This window comes from Carcharodon carcharias, chromosome 7, assembly GCF_017639515.1.
Source record: "Carcharodon carcharias isolate sCarCar2 chromosome 7, sCarCar2.pri, whole genome shotgun sequence".
In the NCBI taxonomy this organism is placed as follows: Eukaryota; Metazoa; Chordata; class Chondrichthyes; order Lamniformes; family Lamnidae; genus Carcharodon; species Carcharodon carcharias.
The window spans coordinates 18,159,868-18,184,732 of record NC_054473.1 but is presented as its reverse complement, the minus strand read 5'-3'; the positions used below and the strand labels follow the sequence as shown (position 1 = coordinate 18,184,732).

The 24,865-nt window shown below is 45.8% G+C and overlaps 1 protein-coding gene across 2 annotated transcripts in view; it reads left to right on the top strand.

Annotated features, from left to right (window-relative positions):
* mst1rb (macrophage stimulating 1 receptor b) overlaps positions 1-24,865 on the top strand; it is a 138,230-nt gene that overhangs the window by 11,181 nt on the left and 102,184 nt on the right. For both annotated transcript variants that reach the window (XM_041190791.1, XM_041190790.1), the window contains exon 2: positions 1,688-3,171. In XM_041190791.1, the coding sequence (XP_041046725.1) occupies positions 1,966-3,171 (1,206 nt within the window). In that variant the 5' untranslated portion in view covers positions 1,688-1,965. The remainder of the gene's footprint in view (positions 1-1,687; positions 3,172-24,865) is intronic.

Sequence of the window (24,865 nt, the reverse complement as noted above, 5' to 3'; positions counted from 1 at the left end):
GACCAGGCTCACTGCGTATGCCATCACATCTTATATGAGGAGGGAGGAGAGGGGCTTGTGGGATAAAGTGCTCTTTTCAATGGAAATTTGGAAAATGTCTCTTTTCTCTGTCATTAATGAGTCACCAATCAAATTTCAGGAATGACAAATTCAAAGTATTTTGTTAGCGGATAAGGCTGTCTCCCTTCTTTAAAAGAAAAATTGTCTTTTGGGAATTTAATAAAAATCATTGAAGAATTTATGCATTCTTGTACTGTGAGAAAACATCCATGTGATTGGATCACACACTTTGTCCAAACATGGGCTGTGTCTAGTTCGAGTGCATTGAGCACTCAGTTACACATCCGGTATTTGTTGTGGAAGTGACTTGAGGTGATTAATTGGACATGACAACATTATACTGCGTTGGCTTTAAGTGTGTAATTTTGAATCACTGATGGGGACCAGTTAATCAGATAATGTCCAGGGATGACAATCAAAGATACTGTAGGATGATATTGATCCCGCGGCACTGTTTTTGAAGAGCAGGGGAGGTGTTGGCACTGTCCTGGTCAATATGAATCCCTCAACCTACATCATTTAAAAACACAGATTAAATAGCAATTATCATGTTGCTGGGGTGGGGGTGGTAGAGAGAGCTGCAGAGCTCTTTTTAAACTCCAGAATGAAATGCGAACAAGGGAACTCAAATAACAAAAGCTGGGTGATTGATTATTCTAAGGAAATCTCATCCTCAGATGCAACTTGAAAAAAATCTTTGTTGACATTTCCCCAAGGGCTATTATTATGTCATTATGAATGTTTGACCAAGTTTCAAAAGTTACACTTGTCTCAGCAGGGGATTCAGAGTTTACCATTTCATTGTCAGTTTAAAGTGGCTATTAAATGATTATCTATCCTTGAGGTGGAGTCTGAATAGAAATGTGTCTTTTTTTAATAAGAGATTAACCACTTGATATTTAAAAGCTTTGAATGACTTTCATGAATGGGAATTTTTTTTTCATGATCAAGTGTATAGGAGTGAGAGCTGTATTAGATTGTTAGAATTTTTTTCTCATCTCCACATGGCTCTTGAGGTCTGCCTATAATGAATGCTGGGCTGTTGCTGGGGTGAGGTGGCATGGAGGTGTAGGGCATGAGTGGGGCATGGTTGCCAAGGAGGTGGTATAGGGTGTGAGAGGAGAATGGGGGTATGCGAGGGGTGAAGGCTAGAGGGCCAATAGCTTCTAAAATAACTGGAAATAAGTCCTACAGAACTGAGGTGGGCCTTCTAACCAGCCTGCCTCAGCACTTGCCCACCTCTGTGGCTCCCTATAATCTGCTAATGGGGTCAGCGGGCCCAACTCAATTGCACCCCCAGCCTCCCTGGAACAGAAATTGGGTATGGCAGGGCCGTTTAAACTGAGGTGGATCTGCCGAATCAAGAAATTACCCAGAGCAAAGATCTGGCCCAAAACTTCTTTAATTCCCCCAAGGTGATCCATTTTAAAAGCTTGCAGAGTATGAAAAGATTGAATATGCTTTAGCCCGTAGGATGTTGAATTCTTTAGCAGATGGAGTGTTCTGTAAAGTTCCTTGTGCTTATTTAGTTGTTACTTAGGCATTATTACACTTCACGAGAAATGGAAATTCTGCAACATTCCTTGATTTTCAGCTAGCTAACTTTACTTTTTTCTCCCCGGTGTAGCAGTAGGATAACCTTCACATCTGCGAGGTTTCTACAGGAACAGAACAGCCCTGAAGCAGATACAAGTTTTGAGTCTGGACTGCCCCACATTTACCTAATTTTTGGTGCATAAAACAACGCATTGCGACCACGTTTTCTTCGTTACTTTGTCATGTTGCCGGAATTGAAGCAGAACCCTCACAAGTTAAGGATTTTTTCTTGATCCTGGGAAAATTTGGTAATTGTCGATCCCCCTTCACCTACCGGCTCGCCTTGTTGAAGTGACACCTGGCAACGGGATGCAATTAGGGACAGAAATCCTCCTTTGGCTAACTGTCTGCTTGTCGACAAGTATTTCATTCTGCGATACTCAAAAGTGCCCGAGGGAGGCAAAGCACTTCAACTTTGATTTCCACTACACCCTGACAAGTTTTAATGCAGGGCAGCCAATCCAGAATGTAGTGGTGTACGAGTATAGTCCACAAAACGTGTACCTAGCTGTGCGGAACCGCTTGTATGCTTTAAATGGAGCTCTCGAAAAGACATCTGAGCTTCAGACTGGTCCAGTTGGCAGCCCGGACTGTGCAATATGCAAACTTTGTGCAACAGACTGGGAACCAGCAATTGGCATGGAAGATAATGATAATGAAGTTCTCGTGTTTGATGCTATTGATCCAACCTTATATAACTGTGGAAGCTCTCAACATGGCATCTGCTACCGGCACAATATTGAAGAAGGTAATCTAAGTGATGCAAATTGTCTATTCAAGAAAGAAAACAACAGGCCGGACTATTGTCCTGATTGTGTGGCAAGCCCATTGGGAACCCAAGTGCATGTTCATGCAGATTTATTTGTCACCTATTTGTTCATTGGTGCCACGGTCAACAGTACGTTGGCAAAAACTTACAGTCCAAAGTCAATATCAATGAAGAGATTGCTGGGATCACTGGATGGGTTTGAATTTCCTTCTCGCAATGAATCTTCTTTAACTGTGCTGAATGAATTTCTAGACTCCTACCCTATAGATTATGTTTATTCTTTCAGCACTGAAGATTATGTCTATTTTCTAACTGTTCAAAAGCAAAGCACAACTTTAAAAAGCTATGAGACTAGAATCGCTCGTTTGAAGGTTGGAGAGTACGAGGTCAGAAATTACCGTGAGCTTGTTCTGCAATGCGAGCATGAGCCAAGACGTAGGAGGAGAACAGCTGGTGGTAGGGAAACCCTATACAACATATTGCAAGCTGCTTATTTGGCTAAACCGGGTGCACATCTTGCCGAGGAGCTTGATGTTTCGGAAACAGATGATGTGTTGTTTGGAGTTTTTGCAGAAAGTGATCCCCAAAGCAAAGATGTGCGCAGTAGGTCAGCCCTATGTACTTTCCCAGTCAAAATGATCGATGAGGTCATAAAAAATGGCATGGACGACTGTTGCATGAGTTCAATGGAGCCCTTGGAAAGGGGACTGGAGTTTTACCAGAAGATGGAGTACTGCCCTCAAAACGTGAGTATGGAATTCTTTTCTGCTATTTTACTTCTTTCTATCCCTACCTCTCTTCAAAATCTGCTCTGAAGCACCAAAGAGGAAGATTAGAGGTTGGCTAGGCTTAAGCCAGTTAACACAAGACCAGCGATTGTGGGAATATGACTTGGAGGAAGAACTGCATTCAAAAACAGGTTTAGATCTAATGACCTTAGGTCTTGATCATATTCAGAGAGCCTCAGGCCTCAACTTTTGAATGGGAGAGTGTGCATAAACAGCACCCTGGCCATGACACAATTTATAGGCCATTGTGTCTTTAAAGTAAAATATCTGATGGGGAAAGGGATTATATTTTGAGCTGGTCAGAATGAGGGACATTACTGTTCTGAAATGCAAAACCTATGTTCTATTTATCCTGCTTTTTAACTTGGTGCCAACTATTTCATTGAGCTAATTTTGTTTTCTGTAACCAGTAACAAGCTAACTCTACAATGGGACCTATTTGCCAATGGGCTGATTGTCCCGGTGTAGAGTGGATGATCGCAGTTCACATGACTCCAACCTCAAGCTGAGCCCGGCTCTATTTTTTGGGGGTTTAGAATACATGATTAATGTCAGTGAATTCCAGGTAGACTGCTGCCTCAAATTCTGTGCTGACTGAATAGGTGTCTGAAGTACATGTGCTGTTGCAACTCTTAAGGTCTGGTGTGGTTGAAAGAACATTGCGCTATTTCTCAAGGGAGGGCGGAATGCTCCCCTGGAATAAAGTCAGCCGGAAGCTGACTTGTTCCCTGCCAGCCCACCCCACAGCCATACTGTGCAGCGGGCTGGCTAAATTGGTAGAGATTGGGACTCCACTCACACTTGGGAGGAAGCCCTGCCCTCGGGAGCTGTCACCGTCCATCAATCCGAGCAGTGCCTGAGCTAGGAATTTTTTTATGAATGAGTTCCAATGCATTAACTAATGAGTCAGAAGGGGAAGCCACATAGAGGAAATGATTAACTAAAGTAACTGAGATAGATGCTAGTGAATTAAGTCAATAAGATATTTTGTATTTATAAATATCATCTGATGACCAACTTTGCACTTGTGACGTCTTCACCAAGCTTGTAAACTGAAGGACACCCAATCAATTTTTATTTTTGACACGCATCCATTTTTTGCTCTCAATCTCTTTCTCATAAATAAGCTGCTGATCGTAACACAAGGCAAGACCACTGACACAGATTAAACAGGAAAAGAAATTGCAAATCTGAAAAACAAGAAGGCAGGTTTGATTGAGGTATTCAGAATGGAACTGGATTGCTATCCGAAAAAAGAGCATGTGCAAAGTTACGGGGGTAAGGCCGGGGAGTGATACTAGGCAGAATGCTCTTTCAGAGCAGACTCGATGGGCCAAATGGCCGCCTCCTGCGCTGTAAAGATTCTGTGAGAAACACTTGATGTTGGAGATAACTTTTAGTGCCAAAGAAAGGGAAAAGATAAGGTGAGGGTGAAGTTAGGGAGCTTCAGGATTTTTTGCTGAGTTCTCAGCATTCTTGGAGACTTGTATCCCATTCATTCTCTTTCCTGTTTTTCCAAGAGACCGTGTTTTATAACCCCCAAGAAGATGGCAGAGACCAACCTTGTTGCTTTAACAAATGCATAGGGACATTGGAACAGGGGTAGGCCATTCGGCCCATCGAACCTGCTCCGCCATTCAATTAGATCATAGCTGATCATCTACCTCAAACCACTTTTCCGTGCTATCCCCATATCCCTTGAAGTCATTCGTCCCCAGAACTATATGAATTTCTGTTTTGAACATGATCAATGATTGAACTTTTACAGCTCTCTGGAGTAGAGAATTCTGATGATTCACCAGCCCCTGAGTGAAGAAATTCCTCCTCATCTCAGTCTTAAATGGCCTGCCCCTTATTCTGAGATTATGTACCCTTATTCTACACTCACCAGCCAGGGGAAACATCCTATCTACTTCCACCTTGTCACGGCCTGTAAGAATTTTATAAGTTTCAATGAGATCACCTCTCACTCTTCAAAACTCCAGAGAATACAGGCCCAGTTTCTTCAATCTCTTTTCAGAAGACAATCCTTCCATCCAGGGATTAGTCTGGTGAACATCAGTAGTTCTCCCTCTGTGGCAAGTATATCCTTCCTTATTTAAGGAGATCAGAACTGTACACAGTACTCCAGATGTGGTCTCACCAAGGCTCTATACAGTTGCAGCAAGACAGCTTTGTTCCTGTACTCAAGTCCCCTTGTAGTCAACATACCCTTTGCCAAATCTGAGAAGAGAATTTGAAAATCTGCCTCTAGCCATGCTTCAACAACTCCTGCTTTCATGCCACAATCAGGAGATGCCACAGAAAGTTTTAACTTAACTGAAGCTCAGCAGAATAGTCACAGAAGCTGCATTATGGGAACGCAAGAACAAGAGTAGACCATTTAGCCAGCTGCCTGCTGAGACTGTTCTACCATTCATGGCAGATTTGTACCTCAACTCTTTCTTTGGATGCAAAAGTTACCTCAGACATTCCCCTGTTTTTATTTCAGGTTTGCATTTTTTTCTATTTAATCTGTGAGAGTATTCCTGCCTTTTGTGAGGATTAGGAGATGTTTTATGGGAAAGAGAATGGGAGCAAAAATGGATGTGCATGAAAAAAGTTTGATTGGACATCATTCAGTTTACAAGCTTTGTGAAGGTATCGCCAGCACAAAGTTGATCAAAAGATCATATTTCCCCCCCGCCCTTTGCTCCATATCCCTTGATCCCCTTGCCCAACAAAAATGAATGGATGGCAGTTTTAAAGTTTCTATTGTTCCAACATCCACAATTATTTGTGGGGCAGGAGAGAGTTCTGGATTCCCACAACCATTTATGTGAAAATGTTCTTTCTGAGTTTGCTTTTAAGTGTTTTAGCTCCAATCTTAAAATTTCCTCCTCTCTATCTGCCCTGTCAAATCCCTTTATCATTTTAAACACATTGATTCAATTACTTTTCAACCTTTGAAACACAAGGGAAAACAAGTCACATTATGGAACCTGTCCTCATAATTTAAGTATTGTTCTGGTGAATCTGCACTGTACTCCCTCCAAGACCAGTTTATCTTGAGCTGCCATACCCAAAACTGAACCCAATGCTACAGATGCAGAGAGTACAGAGGAGATTCACAATAATGATTCCCGGGATGAAGAACTGCAGCTATGAGGATAGATTGAAGAGGTTGGGACTGTTTTCCTTGGAGAAAAGAAGGCTGAGAGGAGACTTGATAGAGGCATTCAAGATCCTAACTATGGGTATGGACAGCGTAAATAGTGAGAAATTGTTCCCATTCATTTGAGCATCAAGAACTAGAGGGCACAGATTCAAAATATTTGGCAAAAGGAGAAAAAGTGATGTGAGAAAATATTTCTTCACTCAGAGGGTGGTTGGAGTCTGGAACGAACTTTCCCGGAGGGTGATGGAGGCAGGTTCCATTGAGGTATTCAAAAGGGAATTGGATTACTATCTGAAAAGAGAGAATGTGCAAGGTTACGGGGATAAGGCAGGGGAATGGGACTAGGTAGAATGCTCTTTCAGAGAGCCAGTGCAGACTCGATGGGCCGAATAGCCTCCTTCTGTACTGTAAAGATTCTGTGATTCATTGGCCACCCAGAAGGAGTTGTTTGAATTGCTGCTGATTTCTAGAACAGATTGCTTCAGGTGTGACAGCAATCGGTTACAATGCAAGTGGCTCTGATAGTTCCTGTGTCCACTTCCAGCAATAAGCAGGGATTCAAGCAACCAGACTGATCCGAAGGGTTGCCCTGTAGTACACCTACTTTATCTTGACTAGACCAGCCTTTTAGCACCCCCTTAATAACCCCAATGGAAGAATATCTGGTTTAAGGTATCGATCCTTTGAAAATAACAGTTCAGCCCCTTTACTGACCAAAACATAGAGGGAAGGAAGAACAATAGTTAATAGATGTAATTGTATGTTAATTATGTTATTAAGACACACAGGTGAAGGGCATTGCTTAATTAAGTACTTAGAGCACTAATAAAGAGAGACTGTTGGAGTGCTTCATTAGCCTCCAAAAGGACATTTTATTTTAATTTGTTAAGTTTCCTTTAAGATTTTGTCTTTTGTTGCAGTGCCCCTTTAAGTAGCTAACACTTTTATTTAACTTGGCAATTGGTTAATTAGCCAATCTAATTTTTGTTTAATCAAAAGAGTATAAACGGAAACTGAAGGGGGCAGTCAATTTACTTAGTTTATTTGTTAATTAGTTTTTTTTGTTCCATTGTTTACACAAAAGAATATAAAGAGATACCGCTGGAACACTGGCTGTTGGTACGTAGGAGGCAGGCATATGTAATATTGCATTCCGTAAATAAACTAACCATTAAGAAAAAGATTTGCGTCTAGTTTCACATTTCGCCAGATGGTTGGGTTCCATTTAACAATGGACGTGAATGGCTTTATACTTATAACTGATAGCGCAAAACAGCTTCTAATGTGTTTGAAACATACAAGACATAACAAATCCATTCACTTTGTAATAGTAAGGGTAGACTTTCCATTGGGTTCCCCGATTGTGTCTCTGTGGAACTCTATTCCCCAGAGAGTGGTGGAGGCAGGGTCATTTAATGCTTATAAGGCAGAAATAGATCAGTTCTTGATGAACAAGGGAAAGAGTATGGGGGATAGGCAGGGAAGTGGTGTTGAGGCCACAGTCAGATAGGCCATGATCTTATCAAATGGCGGAGCAGGCTCAAGGGGCTGAATATCCTACTCCTGCTCCTGATTCATATGCTTGTATGATCTGACTGAATGGAAGCCTAATGGCGGGTTGTAAAGGGTTGCTATCCACAACAATGACCTATCTCTTCTTCATTCAGGGGACTTTGTTACTTTTTTCCAAGATTTTCTGTTTTAATGTTAAAGCAGTTTTAAAAATTTTGCTGTTTTAGTTTGGATTTGGAAAGCCTGGCAAATGTGGAGCCTGCTTGTGAATGTTATGTTGCTGAATCGTTCTCCCTTATCTCAGCGGTGGGCTTGCTTAAACAAACCCAGGCAGATTGAGCCTACATGTCAGCTGCTAGTTTGTGTAAACCACCTCCTGGTATATGAACTACAAGAGTCCCTTTGGATGTTATGACAGTCTGAGTCATGTCCTGAATGGAGAGAGAAGCATAGGCATTGAACCCTGAGCTCTCTGTCTCTCACCTTGGGCTGTTTTACCAGTTAAAGGTGCTATATGGATTTAAGTTGTTGTTGTCGTCCCCAAAACTCTGCAACTGTTAAGAACAGAAGCATATAAGAAATAGAAGCCAGAGAAGACAATACAGCCTGTCGGGCCTGCTTTGCCATTCAGTATAATCAAAGATAACCTTGGGTTGGACTCCACTTCATGTGCAGATCTCTGGCTGCTGGCCTTGATCTCTTACAGTCAATGGCCAATGATCTAGATGAAGGAACTGAGGGCATCCTGGCTAAGTTTGCAGATGATACAAAGATAGGTGGAGGGATAGGTAGTATTGAGGAGGTGGGGAGACTGCAGAAGGATTTGGACAGGTTAGGAGAATGGGCAAAGAAGTGGCAGATGGAATACAACGTGTGAGGTCATGCACTTTGGTAGGAAGAATTGAGGCATAGACTATTTTCTAAATGGGGAGAGAATTCAGAAATCTGGAGTGCAAAGGGACTTGGGAGTTCTAGTCCAGGATTCTCTTAAGGTTAACTTGCAGGTTGAGTCGGTAGTTAGGAAGGCAAATGCAATGTTGGCATTTATTAAGAGAGGACTAGAATATAAAAGCAGGGGTGTGCTGCTGAGGCTTTTTAAAGCTCTGGTCAGACCACGTTTAGAATATTGTGAGCAATTTTGGGTCCCGTATCTCAGGAAGGATGTTCTGGCCCTGGAGACGGTCCAGAGGAGGTTCACGAGAACGATCCCAGGAATGAAAGGCTTAACATATGAGGAACGTTTGAGGACTCTGGGTCTATACTCGATGGAGTTTAGAAGGATGAGGGGGGATCTGATTGAAATTTACAGAATACTGAAAGGCCTGGATAGAGTGGATGTGGGGAAGATGTTTGCATTAGTAGGAGAGGCTAAGACCCGAGGGCACAGCCACAGAGTAAAGGGAAGACCTTTTAGAACAGAGATGAGGAGAAACTTCTTTAGCCAGAGAGTGGTGAATCTATGGAGGCCAGGTCATTGAGTGTATTTAAGACTGGGATAGATAGGTTCTTGATTGGTAAGGGGATCAAAGGTTACGGGGAGAAGGCAGGAGAATGGGGTTGAGAAACTTATCAGCCATGATTGAATGGCGGAGCAGACTTGATGGGCCGAATGGCCTAATTTCTGCTCCTATGTCTTATGGTCTTATGGCCAGATAAATGTTAAACTCCCTGGATGTTGTTGGCACTTCACATGCTAATACCATGATGCCAGCAAGTTCACTTTTATCTTGCGCTTGGCAGCAATGGGACAGGTAGTAGAATGTGACTGCCAGTGTAAGTTTGAGAGAGTGGTGCTCCTAGACTGCCCTCCTAAAAGACAATGTGTTATTATGAAAGGTCCTTAAACCCTTCAGGAGACAGGCTCTGGAGACAGCACCTTCCAAACTTAAGGCCACTACCATCTAGAGGAACAAGGGCAGCAGACACATGGGAACATCACCACCTGAAAATTTCCCTCCAAGCCACTCACCATCCTCACTTGGAAATATATCGCTCTTCCTTCACTGTCACTAAGTCAAAATCCTGGAACTCCCTCTCTAACAGCAGTGTGGGTGTACCTACACCACATGGACTGCAGCGGTTCAAGAAGGCAGCTCACCACCACCTTCTCAAGGGTAAATAGGGATGGGCAATAAATGCTGGCCCAGCCAGTCAAGTCCACAGCCCTTGAATGAATTAAAAAAAAGAGTACAGACCTATAAGCAATACTGGGGGAGGTGGCGGCATTGTGGTATTGTTGCTGGACTAGTAATTCTGGGGACCCAGGTTCGAATCAGATGGTGGAATTTAAATTCAATAAAAATCTGGAATTAAAAGTCTGATGATCATGAAACCATTGTCAATTGTTGTAAAAATCCATCTGGTTCACTAATGTCTTTTAGGGAGGGACATCTGCCATCCTCACCTGGTCTGGCCTACATGTGACTCCAGACCCACAACAATGCCCTCTAAACAAGGGCAATTAGGGATGGGCAATAAATACTGGCCTAGCCAGCGATGCCCACATCCTATGAATGAATAAAAAATAAATCCCAAGCAGAGTACAAATTGTTCTCAACCAGCCTGTGCTCGCAAAAACCAAAACAAAATTTATACTGTTAGGTGCAATTCTGTGATTGGGCGGCACTTGCTGAACAATCCTGAGTGCACCAGTAGCTACACTAGCAACCAACTTAAGACAATCAGTTGAGCTTGTGAGGTGGTCATTAAAGCTCGATAGAAGTGACATACATTCATACACTGGGACCTGTTCTCTGTAAACAAAAGGAACATGTTGAAATCTTATGCCCTTTTTGAATTACCTGGAACCTTGGTGAGCCTACAGTTACCCATTGCTTTCTTCATGGCAATGCCTTGGCTAGTCAGATTCAACTTGCCGACCAGTTAGCAGCCTTTTCTCTTGCAGTATAAATCGTTGTGATCGTTTGAAATTTGGAATTCTTGTGTTTGTCTTGATGAGTGCAAGACACACTGCTTCAGCAACATGTCTCTCTTTTCTGCGATATTTAACCTCCAAGGAATGATGGGTTAGGCATGGATTGGAAAGCAGAATTTTTTAAATTCTTAAATCCGATCCCAACCTGCCTTCAGTTTGTCTATTTCTGGTTTTAACAGAAATATGTCGGGGGTGAGGGTAGTTGACCAACTCACTCTCAGGAGCCGGTCAGTTACTGACATCTTCTAAGGGGGCTGTGATTTGACAATATTGTTGTTTTTGACTCAGGAATCCCAGGAGGTTAAAGAAAGCAAATGGGTTGGATCCAAAGGGTAGGTGCCTTCAATGCACTCCACACCCCGGCTGCTGTCCCACCCAACAGGCAACCAACCTGTCAATCTGGTTGGCTCTTGGGTGGAAAAGCTGTTGAAAAAGTTTCAAAGTCGCTTTGTGTTGAATTATCCTCTTCCTGGGCAGTCCCTCAGGACAGAGGGCGACTCACTTACACTCCGGTTTGATGGGTTCTGAGATGGCTGGAAAGTCCATTGTGCAATTTGCAGACTCTGCCATAAATGGTGCAGGTAGTGGTTGAAGAGTTGGGTAGATGGTTTATTTGGAGGTTTGTCTGCACCCTCCGGTGCCTTGACTGCTCCTCCGCATCTTCCCGAAGAAGTTCATTTCTGTAGGTCGTGGGGGATACCCTGACTTCTTGTTTGCCATCTGAGAATGCTACCCTGCACCTTACCCACCAGCCACACCCATCCCCCCCACCCCCACACCCCACCCACCCCCCCACGCCCCCCTCCCACCCCTCTCACCACCCCCGCTTACTGCCTGTTCTCTTTCCAGCCCTGAGTGAATATCAGGGCCTTACTTTGCAAGACTTTTCAGTATCACATGAATGATTGAAACAGATTATCTTTTCTTGAGGAGTGATTGTGTCTGAAATGGAACATCCCACGTTTAAGCATCCACTTGTTAATCTGAACACTGAAAACGTTTTGAAGCATCCCACTCATAGCCACTTGAGACACTGCTGAGATGTCTGGGCTGTGCACACATTCCTCTTATTTGGCTTTCGATCAAAAATGGGACCTAAGGCAGGAGGCCACAGTTACATTCTGGTAGAGTTTGCTCCAAGAGTAAGGGAATGTTTGCGTTTGCAGCTTGTGCACATGAGGAGGACACTGAGGCAACACTTATTAACTGATTCCTTTTCTCAGAATGCTGTCCGCACTCCAGCAGTGAAATGCATTTCAAAAAATTGCGAAGATGTGAGCATACTCGATCTGTGAAGCTACAACACAGGGTTTTCAGGCCTCCCCAAGGAAGGGAACAGAGGTGGATGGGGTCCGAAAATACTGGCGCTGGCTGGTGTGCCAGTCTCCTGACCCCTGTTCCCGGCAGCGCCCATTTTTGGCTGAAGTGGGTTTGTGGTCCAGCAAGACTCATCAAGAGCCTCGTGAACGGTAAGGAGGCTGGCTGGGATTTTCCAGTTGGCTTCCAGTTTCCCGATGCAAAGGGGGACAGGTTAGCTGCCTAGAGCGGCAGTAGGCCGAGGGATGGTGGGGTGCTGTTGTTCTAGGCAGGACTAAGGACCCTCCCTGGGTGGGATTGCAGCCAAAGGCCACCTAATATAGGGGGATTTCTATCACTTCCCACCCCACAGTGGTTGCCTGGCTGTTTTTTCCATTTTTTTATTGCATTTTTAAAATCATTGCTGAGAGGGTACCTCCATACTGAAGTGCCATCTCAGTTACTTACCCTCTCTTGCAACCGGCTGTGTCTCTGGTGTTGGAAGACCTCTGGCCCGTCAACTTCGAGAGTCCGCCCTCCACCCTTAATTAGACGGAGAACCTGCTCCATACTAATAAGGGGCGTCTCAGTCAAAATCTCAAAGAGTGACAGTTTCCCTCCAGGGGCACGTTCGGACTTGCCTTACAATGATATGCAGATGTATTACAATGAGGTGCCTGACATCTGATGGCAGGAAATGCGGCCCACCATCGACAGGCCTAGCGGACGATTGCAGACTGGTTTCACAATATCCTGTAACAAACTTTTGGCCTTTTCGCCATTTTGTTCACTCACGCCGGTGAGCACGCCCGACGCCGGTGGGCACACGCGTCCACACGTTCGGAAGTGTTGTCCCAGTTCCTGTTTACCGCCCTCACATTTGAAAATCTAGCCCAAGGCCTATGTACAGCAGCAAGCTGTCGGGAGTTTGTGTGGAGGTTGAGGGGGTTGGGGAATGGAAGTGCTGCAGCCCTGGATTTCGATGGGAGGAAAATCACAGGGTGGAATCGCCTGTGCCTGCTGGCGTCGGGTGTGCTTGGCGGCGTGAGTGGACTGTATGACGAGAAGGCCAAAAGTTTGTTTCACGATGTCGTGAAACCCGTTTGCGATTGTCCACTTAGCCCATCGATGGTGGGCCGCATTTCCTGCCGGCAGATGTCGGGGGCTTCGTTGTAATATATCTGCACTTCATTATGAGGCTAGTCTGCCAGAATCATCCTCCCTGCTGCCATGTTGGCGTGATTGTACACTGATGTGTTTCACAACTGCGACGTGAACCTGGCTGGCTGCACTGCGCTCAGGACTTCGAGGTTTGTTTGCCCACCTTGCTTCGGGCAGCACTCGCTGTCATCAGTGCTAGGCTTTGCAGACAGCACACATCACTTTTAGGGGGGCTCACAGACAGGTCTCTACCTACCAGATCAACCATAAGGCGGGGGTGGCTTTGTACGGCTGCAGGGCTAGGGCTTGCTTGGCGAAGGGGGAGAAGTGGCCTCAGGCAAGGGAAGAGGCTGCAGGATGAGGGCTGTACTGGGGAAGGGGAGTATCCCAGGGTGTGTCTGTGGGGACACAAGTTGATGTCTGCAAGTGGCCTCAAGATGGTGAGGGCTGAGGAGGTGGTCTCCAGAGGAGATGAGGCTAGATGGAGATGTGACAGTGTGTGTGAGAGAGAGTGGATGGTGGTGTCCCTTGAGCTGGCAGTGAGTGAGATGCCAGTGAGTGTGTGATGGGCTTGTGAGTGTGTGAGTCTAGAGTGATGAGATGGTTGCCTTACCCTGGCGGCACAGATGAGATCATTCATCCTCTTTTGCACTGGAGGGCCAACCACTACTTTGCAGCATTGGCAGAGCTGGGGTAGAGGACATCATGGCAAGCCTCCTCGGCGTCCAAAAGGCGCTCAAGGGACACATCACTAAACCTGGGGGCTGCAGTCTTCTAGCCTTTCGGGGCCATGTCTTGTCTGCAGCAGTCCTGGGCTGAAAGCACTGGGAGGTGTATGCACAGCAGTACTTTAAATGTGGTGCCCGGTGTGATGAAGTGGCGAGGTGATGGCGTGGCGGACGAATGAGAGCCACATTGAACAGGCAGGCTGTCATGAGACAATACCACTAGCATTCAGGGTAATGACAGCTTCAGCAACAACGTTTCTGTAATTCATGTTTTGCGACTTCTGTCTTGAATTTTAAACAGAATGGCTGCAGTGTGCAGGGTCAAAGTGTCAGCGAGAGATTAGAGATTGGGTGATAGGTTGAAATGAAAGCGAAGCACCCCGGATACTGGAAATCCGCAATTCACGCAGAAAATGCTGCAAAACGTTCAGGTAGAGTCTGTGTGGAGAGAGATTCAGAGTTAACAGGTTGGATTTTCCCTGCAGACATCCAGGCTCCCAATGCCAGGATCAAGTGAGATTCTGAATTGGGGGCAGCAGTAACTCAGCGGGGGCTTTCCCTGAGTTAGAGGGATTGGGGGTGGGGGGGGTGGGGGGTGGGTAGTGGGGGTGGGAGGGGCCAGGGGTTTGAGAGGCGGAGGGAGGAGGGTTAAAGTGGGGAATGGGGAGCATGACCTTTTGGGGAGATGCATCTGATGGGCACAGGGGACCCCCAGAGGAAGTGCCCCCCCCCTCCCCCCATCTCTCGCCCGACACCAGCTCGCCCAGTAAATACTGCGGAGCTTCCTACCTGGCGTGGGTACCCCCCCCACCCCCCCAACACCGTGAATAAAGTAGCGGTGGGGGCAGGATGAGGGCCTCAACAGGCTCAAGGGCAGGTGGGCCTGCTGGGCACCTCCACCTCAACCAGCCCCAAAACAGGAGACAGGCTGGGGCGGGCGGGTGGGCTGCAGGTGGGACCAGTGCTGAATTTTACGAGCCCCCTGCCTTCAAACCCCCTGGCAGGGGTCCATAAAATCCCACCCATTGTTTGCTGCAAAGCCCTGTGAAAGCCCATGAAGAAAGTGGAGGCCAGGCCTCTCTCTCCAGAATCGAACTCCAGTTGGCCAATGGCAAAGGAGGCAAAGGGCAACCTTGACTGAAGAGAGCGGCACCTTAAAGTCATTTCAGTGTTAACCTCCTGCAACCTATTTCTATCTTTAAGGGTTCCCATGTTGTACCAAGCATGTTTACATGATCAGAGCTGGTTGGTGCAAGGACAGTTTTCACAGTCATCAATCTGCGAGTTGTTGATGATGACCTTTGAAACATTGGGCACAATTTAATTCAGGCGATGTGTGGTTAAGAGCCTCGCACTACCTCCAGCGTCCTCCTTGCTGAAGGCCTGCTGTATTAAGTGTCAATCAGGCACTTAACTGATAGCAGTGGACCTCTGTGGGATTAAGGGCCCCAGAAGGGGGAGTCCTCATGCCCCGAGAGCTGCCGGTCACTCAGAAACTGGCAGCTGCCCGTTGTAGGCAGTGGCAGCGGGAGTGGTGGAAGCTACTGGCGACACGCCCGCCAGATGCCCAGGCATCAGCGAGGGGCCCCAGGCCATAGACGAGAGTCGGCTTTCGGCAATCCCACCCGCTTCCCTATGCTGTGTCCCTAAATCAGGCTCTCTGTGCCTGGCACCGAGGGACACCCCACCCCGCTCCACTGGGAGTACACAAAGTAACCTGATAGGGATGATTACCAGTGGCAGGGGGATGAGGTCCTTAAGTGAGCATTAAGGGCCTCAATTTGGTCGCGCAACAGGAAGGCTGTCCAAGGGCCTTCCCACCACAGACTCAATCAGGCCTCACCTGGCATCCTCCCACCTGATTAAATGCCTCTCCTGCCTCCAAACTCGGCACAAAGGAGGGCATTAAATTCTGCCCACTATCTTTGCACTCTGCTCCCTCATGGTCTTGTCAGAGAGAAGGCTTTGATTAATTGTTAGGATTCAATATTCACAACTGAATTTACATACATCCTATCATTTGCTACAGAATTAAAGAACAGATACAATACAGAAGAAGGCCATTTGGCCCATTATGCCTTTGCTGTCTCTTTGAAAGAACAATCGGAATTAGCCCTACACCCTCACTTTGTGTATATAACTCTAAGTCCCTCTTCAACAAGTTCAATTCCATCTTAGAGTTATTTATGGAATTAGCTTCGATCATCTTTTCGGGCACAGTGTTCTAGATCCTGACAATCCTGAGTGTGAAAAGGTCCTCCTCCTTCCCTCCAGATTTTTTATCACTGTTTTTAACATCTGTGACCTCTTGTCATTGTCCCACTCGTGAGAGGGAATAGTGCTTCTCTATCCGCTCCAACAAATCTCTCATCATCTTGAAAATCTCTCGCAGGTCATCTCTTAATCCCCTACGTTCCAAGGAGAGCAGTCTGATCGTTTCCAAACCTCCTCACAACTGAAGGAACCCATCCCTGGTAAAATGGTGATGAACCTCCTCTATACCCTTTCTGAGGCCTTTACATCTTTCCTGAAGCTTTAGACTCAGAATTGTCCACAAGACCCTAGATAAAGCCATAACCAGTGATTTATAAACTCTGAGCAAGGTCTCTTTGCTTTCTTACTCCGGTACTATTCATAATTCCAGGTAGCCCCTATACCTTTTTTGCACCTGATTAATACGAATCGTTGTTGGATCAGATCAAAAGCTAATGGTTCTGCATCTGGAGTTTTGTTTATAAGAAGGGTAGGTTAACTCTTTGGTATTAAACTGTCATGTACTTTTATGATGCGTTAATACTCATCCTTCCAGTAACAAACAGCAAAATGATGTCAAGCGTCAATTAACTACTTTGTCAGACGCGTTATACTGTGAGCTTGTTGAAGTTGGCTGCTAAGAACACTTTAAAGTAATTGCTTTTACTTTAAAGAAATAAAACACATACATATGTTTACATATATACACTCACACATATGTGTAATATATAGAAAATGCATACATATGTGTGTTCATTCCAGTGTTGTACAAGATCCAATATATCAAAGACTAAGTAACTGCTTGTGTGTCCCAATGAGAGTTTGTCATTTCCGGAGGAACTGGAAAATGAGTGTACTTTGAAATAGACCTTTTTGCTTGTTAATAGCATTTGTGCTGCACCACATCAGTCTCTTTGCTTCTGAAAGTCAATTCTTTAATCACCTTGATCAGTAGTTTAGAAAAAGAAATAAGAAGGACTTGCATTGCTATCGCACCTTTCGTGACCACTGGACATTACAAAATGATTTACAGCCAATGATGTTCTCTTTGAGGTGCAGTCACTGATTAGTGTAGGAAATGTGATAGTAAATTCATGCACAGCAAGCTCCCACAACAGCACGATAATAACCAGATATTGGGATTTTTTGGTGATGGTGATCGAGGGATAAACATTGGCCAGGGCACCAGGGATAATTCCTCTGCTCGTCCTCAAAATAGAGCCATGGGATCTTTTACAATCCCCTTGAGAGGGCAGTCAGGACCTTGGTTTAGCATCTCACCTGAAAGAACGCACCTCTGACAGTGCAGCACTTCCTCAGTACTGCAGTGGAGTGTCAGCCTTGATTGTTAAGCTCAAGCTTGTGGAGTGGGACTTGAACCCACAACCTCCAGACTCAGGTGAGAATGCATGATTGATTGGGAGCAATTACACAACTTAGTCCAGACATGCAGCTATCTATCTGCATTGTAAAGAAACACTCAACTTCAGGAAAATGATTTTCTTGTGAACCAACGCCCTGTCTGGGATTCAGGACAAGGTGGAATTTCACAAACCTGTGTTCACAAGTTGATTCCTTTTTGTCCAGTCTATTTAAATCCAAGGGGCGTGATTTTGAGACTCTGCCAGGGCTGGTATTAGAGGCGGATGGGTGCTAAGAATAGCACCACTAGCCTCTGTGCAAAGCCCTTGTGCCACCCTGCCCCCGAGTTGGAGGGTAAGCCTGCCCTCTGGCCCCTAGTTGGCCATTCCAGGGAAATCACGAGTGATTGCCCACGGTGCAGGTTCCTGACCCACATATTTCAGCCTGGGGACGGGGCTCAAACGCCCACGGTGGGGTGGGGGGTTGTGGGGAAATCCTGCCCCAGTTTTCAGAAACGTCCTCTCGGCCTTATGATCTCTTTCCATCCCACGCCCACAGGAAGTAGCCGCATGTGTGTCCAGTTTGGAATTGGGATAGATTTGTGAAGCAAGAATGTTTGTCGTGTGTTTACTAATTGTTGGTGTAAGGCGTTGTCTATTCAGTTGCCAAGGTAACAAAGAACATTTTGCAGACAGGGTTGGGCTATCTGCAATAAGTCATACCGGAGTAGACTCTGTCTCATCAATGAGATAATGACAGAAACAAACAGGAGTGCTATCAGCTTGGTATCAGAAGGGCGGGTCATATCCAGCACCTGTGAATGGGAGTCCCTGAGCTCTGACAACTCAGCCTTAAAGTCCAGGAAGCTCAGCTAACATTTCCTTTTTGCTGGTTTGTCTATTTGAATTTCCTGTTGATTTGAAACAAACTGTTACCTGGAGTTTAGAAGAATGAGAGGGGATCCCATCGAAACGTACAAAATTCTGACAGGGACGCGGGGGTGATGTTTCCTCTGGCTGGGGGGGTGGGGGGTGGGGGGTGGGGGGAGGTCGGTCTCGAGCAAGGGGTCACAGTCTCAGGATACGGGGTGGGCCATTTAGGACTGAGATGAGGAGAAAATTCAATCAGAGGGTGGTGAACCTGTGGAATTCTCTACCACCGAAGGCTGTGGAGGCCAAGAGACTGATTTAAGAAGGAAATAGATAGATTTCAAAACTCCAAAGACGTCAAGGATTATGGGGAGAGAGCGGGAGTATGGCGTTGAGATAGAGGATCAGCCATGATCATAATGAATGGCAGAGCAGGCTCGAAGGGCCGAATGGCCTATTCCTGCTCCTACTTTCTATGTTTCAATATTTCATTGTTTACCTTGGAATTAGATGGCCTCAAAACACAAAAATTTGTTAAGATCAGCAGCTTATGGTAGACGGGAATTAGAAAGTAAGATGCTTGAGAAAGAAAGAACTTGTGTTTGGACAGCACCTTTTATAATCTCAGGACTGCCTCAAAGCCTATTACAGCCTGTAAAGTACCTATGGGCTGGAGCGGAATTTTATGGCCCCTCCCACTGGGCGGGACTTTCCGGTACCGCCGAGGGCGGTGGACTGTTGAAGGGCTCGCCGCATTTTCTGGCCCTGCCCCCACCATGGTGGGGGCTGCAAAACTCACGGCTGCAATGCAGGAAATGCGGCAGCCGGTCTTGCTTGGTCGGTCGGGTGAAAAGGACCTTGGGGAAGCTACACCACTGGGACCCTCACGGGCCTGAGGGAGAGGCGGCTCGTGGAAGTGTGCCTCCCTGATAATAATCGTACCCGGGGAACTCGGAGGTGGAAACTGTTGCCAGCCAAGGAATCCTGACTTACCCTGTGTGAGTAACGAACAGCATGCTGTCGAACTGCGCAGCTCCGTAGTGCCACATGTCGGCAAGGAGCGATATGGGTGTTTGTGGTTACGTAAGACCTTATCTCTGTCGTATCCGACTGTTTAACTTTCAGTATCATTCGCTTGTTAATTCATGTTTAATTGACTCAGTTCTGATTTGGGGGAAAATAAAAAGTTTCAAGGAGTGAAATCTTGGTAATTTCTACATTTGGGGCTCATTTGGTAAACTTGGTTATTTTGCTTTATAATTTCCCTGTGTTTGGCTGTGGGTGAGGCTTCCAACGTGGTGACATCAAGTCGAAATTCCTGTCGGTAAATTTTACCCTGAGGCTCAGTCACCCTTTTGCAGTCCTTGAGAAATAAAAACTTGGGCACCTCAGCTCTGTATAATCCACTTGTTGACAGCTGTGCTAAAGGGTTAAATGGATATGATCTACAGACGTTAGTCAATTGTTTATTTTTAATTTGTTTTTATGGGATGTGGGCATCGCTGGCTAGGCCCAGCATTTATTGCCCATCCCTAATTGCCCTTGAGGGGTGTGATGTGTTTGTTTTGCTAGTATCGATTCAGATTACCTGGTGTCCTGCTGCCATTTCCCTCTTGACTTTTGTTCACCTGAAAGACGGACACATCTTTTTTTTCTCTATTCTTTCATGGGGTGTGGGCGTCGCTGGCTAGGCCAGCGTTTGTTGCCCTTTACCGCCAACGAAGTACTTTTTGAAGTGCAGTCCCTGTTGTAATTGTGGAAATGGGATTAAGAATATAGCTGTCCTCTGAGTGCACTCTTTACAAAGATTGAGGATGTTTTTAAAAAGTACAATGCGTGTTGGGATGCTTTTGGAGAGATTGAAAGGACAGGCCTAAGATCATGAGGAAGAGTTTGAGTGCCTGCAGTTCAGAGGACGAATGTGTGTTGTCCCCACCACCCCCCCCCACCGTGGCACTATCCTCTCTCTGTGACTGTAACCCCCCTCCAGCCCTACAACCCTCCATGCAACTCTGTGGCCCCCCAATTCTAGCATCTTTAATACCTCCAATTTTAATCGCTCCCAACATTGGCGGCTGTGCTTTCAGCTGTCGAGGCCCTACAATCCGTCTGTAAATCTCGCCATCTCTCTACCTTTCTCTCCCCCTCGGGGTTTAATGTAACTTAACTTTCTTACCTGCACAGTCATATCGCAAACCCCTTCCCACCTCTGCTCCAATTGAACAGGGATAATCACTAAATAAAACTCCCAGATCAGAAGGCCCAGAAGCAGCACCTTTCACACCCGATTAGTGCTGCTTGTGCACCGGCCGGTAGCCTTTCATTTGATCACTCACTGAAAAGGCAGCAAGACAGCTGACCTGTGCCGCACTTCATGAGGGAATGGCTGAGAGAAGAACAGCCGGGCACCCCACCAGGATCAGCACGGAATACCGGAAGCAAATGGGTCGAAAACTTCCTTCCCCTCAGCTCCAAGGAAGAAGCTGATGAGAGAGAGAGAGTGGGAGAGGGGGCTTCAGACCCTGAGGCTATTGGCCAAATCGAAATGGGAGCCTTCAGTGGAATCATAAACCCTCTCCCTCTTAGTGTTCTGGGACCTTGGCATTCTGCAGGAATCTCCTAAAATGTTGATTTCTCATGGCAATTCCTCTGATGGGTTAATAACGAAAGTAGAATTGTGCAGTCAAAACCACTGCTTCATTTATATCCCCCCAACCAATCAGAAGTATAAACCAACAGCTTTTACAAACGGAGGTACTTGCCCATGTGAAAATACACGGCCACTTTCTTATCGGGACGCTGTGCCGGACTGTACCGGCTTACTTTCACCTCTGCTCCCGCTGTAAGACAGCCCTTAGAAACTACAGGCGGGATTTCCTGGTCTCGGGTGGGATGGGAAAATCCCGGCCAACCTCTTCGTCCAAGCTTGTGCTCATCTCTTTCTGATATCCCCTACTTTGGCTGGGTGTCTAATTTCGATTGATAACCCTCTTGTAAAGTGGCTCAGGACATTTTATCACATTAAAGGTGCGATATAAATGCACGTTGTTATTTCCTGTTAACTCAAACTTAAGCTTTCGCAGCTTTGAGAGAAGGCGTCTGAATTGTGACCTTGAGGTATGGAAGATTGCGAAGCTATATGCGAAGCTACTTTGAATTTTAATTGTAGGAGGAGGGGGCCACAGATTCAAAATAATTAATTAAAATAGTCAAATTTAGAACTGATATACCAAGGCCCATCTCTGTAATCTCCTCTAGCCCTCCGGCCCTGGGAGATATCTGTGTTCCTTTAATCCTGGCCTATTGTGAATCCACAGTTTTAATTTATTCACCATTGGTGGCTATGATTTCAGTTGCCTATAGGTCCAAAGCTCTGGAATACATCGAAACATAGAAACTAGGAGCAGGAGTAGGCCATTCGGCCCTTCGAGCCTGCTCCACCATTCAATAGGATCATGGCTGATCCTCCAACTCAACGCCATATTCCCACTTTCTCACCATTCCCCTTGATGTCCCTAATATCCAAAAATGTATCAATATTTTTCTTGAATATACTCAGTGACCCGGCCTCCACAGCCTTCTGTGGTAGAGAATTCCACAGGTTGACCACCCTCTGGGTGAAGAAATTTTTCATCATCTCAGTCCTAAATGGCTTGCCTTGTATCCTGGGACTGTAGCCCCTGGTTCTAGACGCCCCAGCCAGGGGAAACATCCTCCCTGCATCCAGTCTGTCTAGCCCAGTTAGAATTTTATACGTTTCAATCAGATCCCCTCTCATTCTTCTAAACTCCAGTCAATACAGGCCCAGTCAAACCAATCTCTCCTCATACAACAGTCCTGCCATCCCCAGCATCAGCCTAGTGAACCTTCGCTGCACTCCCTCTATGGCAAGTATATCCTTTCCTAGGTAGAGAGACTAAAACTGCACGTAATACTCCAGATGTGGTCTCACCAGGGCCTTGCATAACTGCAGTAAGGCATTCCTGCTTCTGAACTCAAATCCTCTTGCAATGAAGGCCAACATATCATTTGCCTTCCTAATTGCTTGCTGCACCTGCCTATTTACTTTCATTGACTGGTGTACAAGGACACCAGATCCCTTTGTACATCCACATTTCCCAATATATCACCATTTAAATAAAATTCTGCCTTTCTGTTTTTCACACCGAAGCTTATAATTTCACATTTATCCACGTTATACTGCATCTGCAATGTGTTTGCCCACACACACAACTTGTCTAAATCGCCTCCTTGTCTAAATACCCTCCCTACACCTCTTTATCCAGCTTTCCTCCTTTGAAACACTTCTTAAAACCTACCTCTTTGATAAAGCTTTTGATCATCTGACCTAATGTCTTTCTATGTGGCTCAGTGTCATACTTTGGTTTATATTGCTCCTGTGAAGCACCGTGGGACTTTCATTACACTAAAGGCACTAATTAAATACAAGTTAGTGAGAAGGCTCTGTGGTGCAGTGGGTGGTGTCCGTGCCTCTAAGCTAGAAGCTCCAGGTTCAAATCCCACTCCAGGACCTGATAGCCAAGGAAGGTGTGCTCTTAATGTGGCCAAACAGGTGGAGTATCAACCTGTGTAAATCTTTCCAACATATGACAAGTAGTAAGAACAGGATTGATTCCTAGTCAGCCAGGTGATGGAAAGTAATTGGAGCTTCTACCATCACTATCCATATCTCCAGACCACAATGTGCATGTTACCACAGCAACTTGGGCTCTTGGTGGGGAGCACAGGCCAGTTGGTCAGATAGCTGGTGTGGATCTGATTGGTGCCAGCAGCATGGGGTTTGATCCCCATTCTGGTTGGGGTGGATCTGGGACCTGCCTCCTTGCCCTATCTGTGGTGGAGATTGTGGGTTGGACCTGCCTTCAAGCAGAGAACTGAAGAAGATAATTGTTGTTGAGTGATTATTCATGTAAAATAATGTACATTAAGAGTGGTGGAGGTGAAAGCTACAAAAGTATTTATGATCTAATTGGATGCTGCAAGGGAGGAGATACCTTGATGGCATCTGGAATTATCTTGTGAATTTTAGATGTAGTCGTGAAACTGTTTGCCATCCGAATGGCCTAATTTCTGCTCCTATGTCTTATGGTCTTATGGCCAGGTGCAATGAAGTACAAGTTCATTCTAATATTCATTCAATAAATAGGAAAGTACTTTTACATGGGAAGGTCAGACATTTGACAGGCACCACAGCACAGAGTTAACAATTTTCCAATTTCTATATCCACTGCCAATAGACCAGTGAGGTAATTGAACTAAATCTTCTTTCCAGAAAGAAAACATTTGTTAAAGGGAAAACTTTTCTTTTGAGTTTTGAGAGGGATCTGGACGATGGGAGAAGCGAGCTGAATATTTGTAGAGCTGAAGGGATGCCATTTTGGAGAATGAGCACAGTTCTGGATGAAGAAGCAACAACTATTAACACAGGGAAAGGACCCAAGATGGAAGAACGCCAAATTTAGAATCAGGGTTCACCCCAATGTTATGCTTTATTAAATATTAAACAATTTACAACATCAATCCTGGTGATCTCTGTGAGCGGGGCTGCCAACTGAGCAGTTTAGTTCTATGAAGTCACTGGAAAATAAAACTCTGTTCCAAACTCATCCCAAGCCCTACTTCGATATTGGAGGGGAACCCCTTTATTCCACCAGGATTCAATCCCACAGCAGTTTTCCAGAGAACGTCAGCAAAAAACCTTCCAGCAATATCTATCTTGTTGCATGAAGTACAAGTGGAATTGGGGGAATGCAAAGGTGTGTCCAAAAAATGTGCGCTTGCATATGCACTTATCAGTGCAAGTGGTGAGTGTATTAGTGTGCGTGTCTCTCTAGTCTGCGTCGAAAGTTGTCATAGTGATTCAACATTGTGTGAAATCAAGCAGCGGTTATCCTGTCTCGTCCCTCGTTTCACACGCCTGCTCCCCTGAAAAATATTTGTTTACTAAAGAAAGACAGGCTTGGGCTGAATTTTTCGTGGACCTTGAAATCCTGCCGCTGGGGCAAAAAGCAAAGGGGGTCCCTGCTCCTGTGGGTTCGAGGACCCTGGGTGGCATTTTGCTAGGAGCTAGCGATTAAGGGGCCGCCGCCAGGGCTGCCATGGACCCCAGGAGCAGCCGGCTCAGTCAAAGGGCTAGCCCCTCGGCAACACCACCACCAGTGGCAGTGGCCATCGCTAAGGCTGCATCATAAAGGAGAGAATGTCTCAGCAGTGAGGCACCCTCAAGAATTGGTGCATTTGGTTGGGGAAAGTTGAGCCTAGGTGAGCAGGCTCAGGCCGTGGGGTAGGTGGGTTGTCATGGCGCATTGGGGGTGCAGTCGTGGTGAGGGCAGCCATTGTTGCCGCGGGAAACCTTTTG